General features: G+C 43.3%; 1 protein-coding gene across 1 annotated transcript; it reads right to left on the minus strand.

Moving 5' to 3' along the window:
• Window positions 1–3,003: 3,003 nt before the first annotated feature.
• LOC143034437 (uncharacterized) lies at window positions 3,004–8,014 on the minus strand. Its single transcript, XM_076200491.1, has 4 exons — window positions 7,854–8,014; window positions 5,532–5,777; window positions 5,198–5,372; window positions 3,004–5,053 (listed from the first exon to the last, which is right to left on the minus strand). The coding sequence occupies exons 2-4, from the start codon at window positions 5,765–5,767 to the stop codon at window positions 3,512–3,514; spliced, it is 1,953 nt and encodes a 650-aa protein (XP_076056606.1). The 5' UTR covers window positions 5,768–5,777; window positions 7,854–8,014; the 3' UTR covers window positions 3,004–3,511.
• Window positions 8,015–9,620: the final 1,606 nt, after the last annotated feature.

The raw sequence follows: 9,620 nt of genomic DNA on the forward strand, positions 1-9,620 counted from the left end.
AGGCAGAGATGAATGGAGTGAAATTAAAGGGATGACCAAGGATGAGATGGATGGCTGGGGTGAAGGGGGCGTTGGGGAAGAGGGGAATGTCTGTTGAGTAAGGATGGGAGAAGGCATGATATAGGGATGAATGGAGAATAGCTATGTATAGATGATACTCTCATGCGAGGAAGGGCTGTGGAATAGGAGGAGTAGGGGTGCTTATGTGTGAATGATATTTTGACACAACCCGAAGGGATTTCTCACTGTCTTTTCTTTTTCTTCATGAGGGAACGGAGAGGAGGGGTTACCGATTAAGTGAAGCGGCCTTGCTGTGAGTGTATTGCGTTTTACTACATTGCTTCTGACCCAGGGCACAAGGCGAATACAGGGACTAAGATGAGAGGGAGGAGAGGGTGGTGGAAGGGAGTGGAATTGGTGGGAGTTTGTACGTGCCTTTGACTTGGCTACCTCACTTAAAAGGGGAAATAATTTCTTGGTATGTGTGTGTATGTATGTATATACATATATATATACATATATATATATACATATATATACAAGTATATATATATATATATATATATATATATATATATATATATATATATATATATATATATATATATATATATTACTGTAGATTGGTGCTTTTACTTTCGCCATACACAAAGTTCTGCTTGTTTCATATATATATATATATATATATATATATATATATATATATTTCTGGGGCACAGGTTTTCTCTAAGGCAATTCTGGTTGAAATCAACTGCACTAGTTGCTTTAACAATCTTCAAGACTGTATTCTTTAATCTGGAGAATACTTTCCTATTAGCAACTGAGAGGGACTGGAAATAGTCATTCATGACTCTCAAAAGAATATACGCAGTGTATGCCAACTGATATATTTTTGCATAGTAATAGTATTGAACAACTATTGACTCCACCGAAACTATAGTTTTTCGCCTCGTCGTGAGGCGTCTTCAGGGTGAGGACTGCTTTGTAGGATGCTCTGCTATATTGAAGGTCTTCCAACGAATAATGACCGCTGGTTGGATGGGCTGGCTTATAAGGCTCAGCCTGCCTAGCTCAGACGGAATACTGGCCTCTCATTGGCTGAGAGGTGCAGTATGGGATTTTGTCCGGGAGCCAAGGGGGTGGGATTTTGGCTCCCTGAAGACGCCTCACGACGAGGCGAAAAACTATAGTTTCGGTGGAGTCAATAGTTGTATATATAATATATATGTATATATAATATATATAATATATATTATATATATATATATATATACGAGTATATATATGTATATATATATATATATATATATATATATACACACACACACATATGTGTGTGTGTGTGTGTGTGTGTGTGTGTGTGTGTGTGTGTGTGTGTGTGTGTGTGTGTGTGTGTGTGTGTGTGTGTGTGTGTGTGTGTGTGTGTGTGTGTGTGTATTCACTTGGTCTTTGGATCACGTGTTGGACTCGTGATCGACAGCTATTTCCCTCCTGGAAGAGAGCTCAGAGCTCGTAGGTCCGATCTATGGGTAATGCTATGACCTTACACACACACACACACACCCAACTCCCCGCCCACGAGAGTCAGAGTAACGACCCGAAGCGCAGCGGTACCGAAATAATTTCGGCCCTGGGCAGGATTCGAACCAAGAACTACGGGCCACTATGGTGACAGTTCAGCGCTCTACCAACTGCGCCACCGAGTCGTGTGTGTGTGTGTGTGTGTGTGTGTGTGTGTGTGTGTGTGTGTGTGTGTGTGTGTGTGTGTGTGTGTGTGTGTGTGTGTGTGTGTGTGTGTGTGTGTGTGTAAAAAAATGCAAAAGCAGAGAAAGATCCCTCCCGCTTGCCATGTTCTCTATCAAAGAGTTCTCATGTCAAATGTCGACAGAAAATGAGGCCCCCATGCCAGTGTATAATCTTTTCCCTGTATTTCATGTATACATTAAATACATATTTTTTATGATACTTTTCAATACCCCCATGACATTTATTTGGTTCCCTCACAGTACCTCTACCCTCATCCCTCCATATCCTACTACACGTGACCCCAAACACTTAAAACTCAATACTTCCAGCCTTTTTCCTTTGAGACTTATCTCAAACTCACTGCCACCCTCTTCATGTGTATATCCCATCACTTTTCCCCACACCTATTTTTAACTTTCTCACCTCATATACCCTCCCAGATTCCGTCATTAGCTCTCATAAACCCTTCTATGACACAGCCACAACCACAGTGTCGACCGCAAACAACAGCTGGCTCACTTCTCTTCACTCTCGCTTGCTATCTCCAAACCCGCACTCTTCACCATCACATTCACATCCCGTACTACCCTATCCATGTATATTTTGAACAACCCTGGTGATATTACACAACCCTGACGCATCCCCACCTTCCTCTCAAACTACGCTTTCCACCTCCTACCCTAGCTCAAGCTCTGTTGTTCGGGTAAAACTTCTAACCGCTTTGAGTTCCCCAAGTATTCACTTTCTTCTTCTCCTAATAAAACTAACAATCATTTGCCTTGCCATCATCTTTTGAGCTACTACATTCCTATCTGTCCCATTTTTCTTTGTAAAGTGGAATTATACAAGCACTCTTCCAGTCGTCCGTCATATTCCCCTTCCTTAGGCACACATTAAACCTCATTAGTCAGACACTCCACGTGACATCCGTCTAACCCAAGTGCCTTGCCAGATTTCATAATTTTTAACGTTCTGTGTTTGATTACGCGAGTGGAGTGAAATGAATAAGGATGTTCCTTAACCATACCTAGACACCTTGCATTGTGGCTAAAGGCCACTAGAATCTACTCAAGATAAAGACCCATTTTATGTGTATAGTGCAGCTCATTTTCTACTGTCCAGATTTATTTTATTAGCACCTATTATCCTTATGCTCATTTTCTAAGTCATCTATGGTATTTTGTATTTTTTTGTAGCGCTCACAGCGCAATTTCCAACTTTGTATTTTCCCGAGGATTGGGAGAAGGAAAGAACATGTGAACAACAATTCTTTTATTGGATATATATTCTATGACGAAAAAATAAATATCACATACGCAATAATATGGACAAGGAATGAGACCTCAAGGTACATCGCATGGAATGTAAGAATGAGAACGAAGTCAGGAATTCCCGCCCAGCGAGGAGATGGGGGGAGGGAACCGACTCCAGGACTAGGTGGAGGTGAACGAGGTCCTAGCGTAGATCACGGGCAGAATGGCGAGGATTAGGAGGACCAGGCTCTCCGCCGTCCCCTTTGTTCGATTGCCCCTCTCGACTTCGCAGAGACCTCCGAGTGATAGTATGAACATCCAAACATGAAGAACAATGATGAAGTAACTCGCGCTTTCTGAGACTCGGTTTTTGGTGAAGGTGAGCAAACTCGGGGCGGTGCAAATGCGCATACGCGATGCTAAGATCCGTATACAGAGATCGGTTGGAAGAGCAGGAGTGCTGAAGTCCGGAAAGGAAGTAAGGTGGGACAGGAGCAGAGGAGGGTATAGGACTAGCAATGCTGCAAGAACTCGTTGATGATGTCCTCGATAGATTTGCCCTTCCAGCCAAACTTCATCCACATATTATTGTCCGGTACACAAAGCTCGAGCATGAGCCTGAGGTTAACCTTAACTCTGTCTATGGAAGAGAGAGAGGGTTCAATGCAAGGTTGCGACCCTACCAAGGTCACTGTTTGCATCACGATATCGTCCACTGAGACCTGCGGGTAACCCATCTTGGTAATCCGTTCAGCTCCCATAAGCGCCTGTAGGACCCGGATAACTGAATGCATGAAATTTTCTTCCTTCTGCCGCCGGATGGCGTCCCGCCGGTGAGCTGCTTCTTCCTCTCGTTTTCTCCGCGAATCCTCTTCCAACTCGAAGTCGCTGTGATCCTGGAGTCTGAGGAGGAGTTCTGCTGGACACGCTAGCCGCTCGCCCGTACTCGTGGTGAAGACAGCTAGGCGAGGAATGCGGTTGTTATTACTACCATTGCCGGCGGCTCCAGTACTCGCGGTGCCATTGACGAAGGTGGGTTGGCTAATACTCGTATCGGCCGTTATAAAGGTGGGTTGAGAAATATGGGTGGCAGTTGGGATCGTGGTCTCGTAGGAGTGCGGACTTTGCGATGTATGTTGACTGTGGTGATAAAGAGGATGAGACAACGAGACAGAGGTAGGGATTTCCTGCATACCTGGCGCGTAGACAGGCGGGAGATGGGGCACACCGTGAGTGACAGTCGGCGCTCCACCAAAGTGCGTGGTCATACCGGACATATTAGTGTACAGGGGAGAGAAGTAATGTGCATACCCAGTTGGGGGAAGATCGGTAGATGCCGGGTTTATGATCCTGGGTGGTGTCAAAGAAGCTCGAGAAGCGTCTGGAGATCGAGGGGGGGACACAGTATCACTGAAGGGACTAACGCCTCTACCGCTGTCATCGCTGATGTATCCTGGTGATCGTGAGCCACTACTGGATCCACTGTTTCCGCCACTAAGGGGTAGTCCTTGATATGGGACTCCTGAAAAGTTTCGCCCGAGGTCGGTGGTAGATCCTTCACAGGATCTGTTGCCGTCGAGAAATGGCTCTGGGCCCGCAGGCCCAATATCTTGACTATCCCAGGAGTGGTTCTCGGAGGAACCTTGATACGGCACGGGTGTTTCCTCTCCTTCGCACGTAGTAGAGCTGCCAGAGGAAGAACCTGGTGGAGATGAGGATCCTGTGACGGACATGTCGCCCTCGCTGTGGTCACGAATATGACGGTCAAGTGCTTTGCGCGAGCTGAAGAACTCCTCACAAAGAGTGCATTTGTAAAGCTTCTCTCCTAGGTGAGACATCTTGTGCATCTTGAGCACGTGGTTGTAGCCGAAAGTCTTCCCACAGATATCGCAGGCGTAGGGCTTTTCTCCCGTGTGGGTGCGGGTGTGCACTTTGAGCTGTTTGGAGCACGTGAAACCCTTTTGACAGTAGTCACACGTGTACGGCTTCTCTCCTGTATGCGCACGCATGTGGATCACCAGCTGACCCGACTGTACGAAGGTCTTTCCACAGATCTGTCAAGGAAGAAGAGACACATGAGTATCCTCTTATAAGAAGAAGTCCCTGCCATCACCCTATTCACATGTCAAAAGCTTAGCTCTTAAAGTCCACACATATTCAATACAAGAACAAACTAAGTAATGGATATTCATCCTTACCTCGCATTTGTGGGGTCTTTCGCCTGTGTGGGTCCGCATGTGGCGGTGAAGTTTCCCTGAATGTTCGAAGGATCTTCCGCAGATGGTGCACTGGTAAGGTCGTTCCTTTGTGTGGATGCGACGGTGCACGTTCAAGTTTTCCTTAACACTAAAGGTTTTCTCGCAATACTCGCATCTGGGGAAGAACAGACGGTTCACGTCAGAATGGCATGGCAGTATATTCAAAAGCAGTATTTCATAAAACTATCAATCAACCCCACATTAGATACGATCCAAAGTCGAATTCCTTCCCTCCCTGATCCCAGCACCCCAAGAATAAGGCTTCAATACTTACTTGAAGGGTTTTTCTCCAGTGTGTACCCTGTAGTGGCGCTGGAGGCGAGCGGGAATAGCGAAGACCTTGTTGCAGAAATGACACTGGTAGGGTGGCCTGGTGCCAACCTGGGGAATCGAGGCGCTAGACTCATCTAGCAAGTGGGCGCCAGTAGCCATACTGGGTGTAGCGCTTGGAATCCCATTCAATGGGATGTCCATGGGCGCGCCGCTTTCCATTGGCGTCGCGTCCATCATGAATTACAATCTGGAAAGAGAAAGAGATCCTACATTAATCCTCTGGATTCTAAACATAACCGTGTTTACAAAAATCATTTCAGGTAAAATCCGATACAAATAATATACACCATATATTTGTGCATCTGTAAAGGTTTTGCCTAACTTCCTTTAAATGGTTACGTACACGTTTTCCCCAAACCTATTGCAAAGAAACTGCCATCACCTTTACCAGGATTTTTTTTTTTTTTTCCTGTTTTGTTTTTATTTGGTTGCTTTCTATTGGCAACCCCACTGTATGTCAATACTTTTCTTGGACATAAAACCCTCAATTCTATTCATCCCTGTCTGAATTCTATCAATAGTTCCAAGACCTCATTGTGTAGATCCCTTCAGGCCTGTCCCAGAAACCTGTTACCGGCCCTCGGGGTTCAACCTCGGGGGAAAGGTCAACACAATGATCAGCTTTAGAAAATGATGTTTGGTGTTTCATATGAAACCCTACAAAGAACACAGACTGCATTAAAACCACATAAGGTCAAAACTACTCAAAAGTAACACTAAAACCATGGAAATATATGAAAAATAACCCTCCATTCCACATCCAACAATTTACATCTGTCCAGAGAATACTACTTCCATATCTACCATAACCTACCCTGACACCCCATTACATCTTAAATGGAACGTTGTCTTACAATGCCCTACATTCATCAAGTGCGGACATCACTATTATTTTTCTTTCCTGTGTGATCTGTGGGCGTGGTCGGTTACCTCGAGGCCGCGGTTCCCTATACGTCATCCCATCAAAGCAGGAGGGCGAGCGATTTCAAGCTACCCTACCCTCATCCCCGCCCTCGAGATATATTTAACTTTGGCAAGTTTCCTTTCATGTCCTATCTTATACCGTATTTTACTAAAAACGCGTGTACATGCACAAATACACATCACTTATACAGATGCCTAAATGTGCGACTGTGGGAGTGAAAACTGTCATGCAGGTGTATAGCAACGAGAAATTTAAGAACTTAAAGAATCGAATGGAGGAAGTGTATTGTGGGAGTAGAAGAGAAATCCTTGGGAAGGAGTCAACAGGAAATGGGGACGGGTGAGGTAGGAGTGAGAGAAAGATCTAAGCGCATTTGACATACATTTGTGTCTTCGTTGTTTAAAAGAAATCACATTAGTTTGGAATTAGGAAAAGGAAAGGCAACAGAACGGTGGTTGGAAAGGGAACGGAAGCACTGAAAATAGTGTAAGGGTAAGATGTCAGTTCAGCCAAAAATGGGCATAGCTGCGAGGTGGAGCCCACGCTGCAGTTGAGGCAGGCAGCTAGCTGTGGGCTGGTAGTGAAGTGTGGTTGAAGAGACGTACAGGGTAGTAACAGTCGTGCATTTAAGTACGGGATAATGATGTGCAGTGTATAGTGTAATCGCTGTCTTTGACTACAAATATAAGTACATGAATGCCAAGGATGAGTTATTTAGTACTAATCTTCGCTTATACTGTACTTTATAAAGAATGTGCTGTTTCCGTATTTTTTTTTTCCTACATTTCGCAGGCGTTTTATGGTTCACCCTTTTAACCCTTCTCAACATGTCAATGTCTACCTTGAAGTTTGGGAGACCATACGGAAACGAACATTCCAAATATAGGCGAACCGGTGATCAATATAACAGGACTACTTAATGGATCGCATTAACCCTATTTGTATAGAAGTACAATCTACTTCTCTTTTTTCACTTAAGTTAACTTTTATCCTTAAATATGTAATGCCCATAACTTTAATCTTCGAATTTAATTTCTTTAGCCACTTTTGTGACTCTTGATCAAGTCTGTATAACTCTCCTTGAATATCCGTGTACGAGTGTGTGTCGATCGAAAAGTTTGGATGTTGTTGTGCTTTGAGGAAATACATACGGTTTTGTGATTTAAGACATTGTAGGTGGTATAAACTCGTTTGTGTTTCACATAATATGCACTAAACACTAACATTCACTGCCTGGTTGCACTCAGTTTAACAAAAAAATAAATAAAGAAAACTTCTTCACATGTAAAAATCACATACAGGGCGGGAAAGTTCCCTATACCGGGCGTTGACACTTACATTTCACTGTTTAGCAGAACAAGACACTTGATTGTTTATAATATCCACTGAGCAAATATCAGGTCTATGTTCACTTTCACTTAGTATTCCATTGGAACTTGCTGAACTCTCAATACGTCCTGGATTCACTGGCGGATAGAACTGATCTGACGTAGGGCGGGAGCGTAGCTATATACACATCCCTCACTCGGGTGTCCCCCCTTCCCCTTCGTACCTGGAGGGTCTCCACGTGCTGTGTCACCCATCCACGGTCAACTGCCAAAACCGCATTTAATCTCCCCCTTTTCCTTCAATTGTCTAGTAGATAGACTACCCATTTATGTATATTGTCCATAAGATATCAACTACATGTACCTAGGATGATGTTTATGCCTGTTTATTGCGGTTTCGATTTGCTTGGAACCTTAATCGTACGCCCGCCATCTGTGTTGTTGAGGTTGGTCCGGCTCGTGGCTCGGCCGGTGCGGGGCAGTTGGGGCTAGGAGTGCACATGCAAACGCGAGAGGCGCAATGGAGGCTACGGACAAGGGAGGAAGGACGAGTTTGAATGCGCGGCGTCGTGAACTGGGAAAGGAGGTGGAGAGGGCTCACATAGTGGTCGCACGATTACTCTCTTGCTTACCTAAGGAAAAACATTGTTGGGCTGAAATGAAAATCGTTGAATGTAATACACTGAGCAAAGCTACGGGCATCCTTTCCACGAGGCAAAGTTTTTTCCGGATCAGCCTCGTGGTAAAACATGTCAATTAACTTGGACTATAATTGAATTGACCGAGGAGGCGCGTGTCCCTCATTTAAATTTATGAAGATATTCCAGAACCGAGGGACCCCAGGAAGGACATACACGTGGCCTTTAAAACCCATCAGATCTTCCCCATAAGTGGAGGGGTAGCCTAAGGGGTAAGGTGCTAGATCTCTTCACTGGGTTCAAGATTCCTAAGGGAAGGCCTAGGGACCGCTGCCACCTGCTGTGGGGCTGCGGATTTAAAGTCAGTGAAATTTGAGGTGACAATAATATAATTACTGCAGGACTGGGAGAATCATGCAACAAGAATGTTCAATTTGTCTATTTCAGCTCAACGGTATTTAGTATGTATAATGTACCCCAATGTAGATTTGTTTATCCATGTGCATAGATAATTCATTAATCTATTTATTTATTTATCTATTTATTTATTTATTTATTTATTTATTTATTTATTTATTTATTTATATTTATTAATTGATATATTTATTTATTTGTTTATTTATTTATTTATTTATCTATTTATTTATTTATTTATTTATTTATTTTTTATTATACCTCAGTGACTGGGAGTATGTTCTTACATAGTGTTGGGGCGATACCTTTTTTTATTTATTTTTTTATTTTTCATTATTATTATTATTTTTTTTTCGTTCGGATAAGTCCCGATACTACTCGAAACTTCCGATACAAGTCCGATACCTGTAATTTTTACAATTCATGGTTATTTTCAAACCCGCAGTTGGTTTGGCAAGCAAATACTTTATGAACATCTATCGGAATCGGAAACTTAGAGTAGTATCGTGACTAGTATCGGAATCAGAAATTTAGAGGAATATAGGGACCCATATCAGAATCATGTAAAATTTTGGTATCATCCCATCACTATTAGATAATAAATGTGCGTGTATGACTCTAAGTTGATTCAGTTTAATTAGTTATGTATAATATTGTGAACACCTGTTTATTCACATTCGTTGATATCAGGTCACTCTTTTAATCACCTAATAGATTACTAATAG

Source organism: Oratosquilla oratoria, chromosome 17 (genome assembly GCF_046742065.1).
Source record: "Oratosquilla oratoria isolate Oo_2021 chromosome 17, ASM4674206v1, whole genome shotgun sequence".
Lineage (NCBI taxonomy): Eukaryota > Metazoa > Arthropoda > Malacostraca > Stomatopoda > Squillidae > Oratosquilla > Oratosquilla oratoria.

What these genes read in the sequence shown, in the direction of transcription:
- LOC143034437 (XM_076200491.1), bottom strand. Translation starts at nt 5,767, where the DNA reads ATGATGGACGCGACGCCAATGGAAAGCGGCGCGCCCATGGACATCCCA. An exon ending in ACTGGAGAAAAACCCTTCAA is followed by an intron (nt 5,373 to 5,531) that starts GTAAGTATTGAA and finishes GTTCTTCCCCAG; the next exon opens with ATGCGAGTATTGCGAGAAAA. An exon ending in AAAGACCCCACAAATGCGAG is followed by an intron (nt 5,054 to 5,197) that starts GTAAGGATGAAT and finishes CTTCCTTGACAG; the next exon opens with ATCTGTGGAAAGACCTTCGT.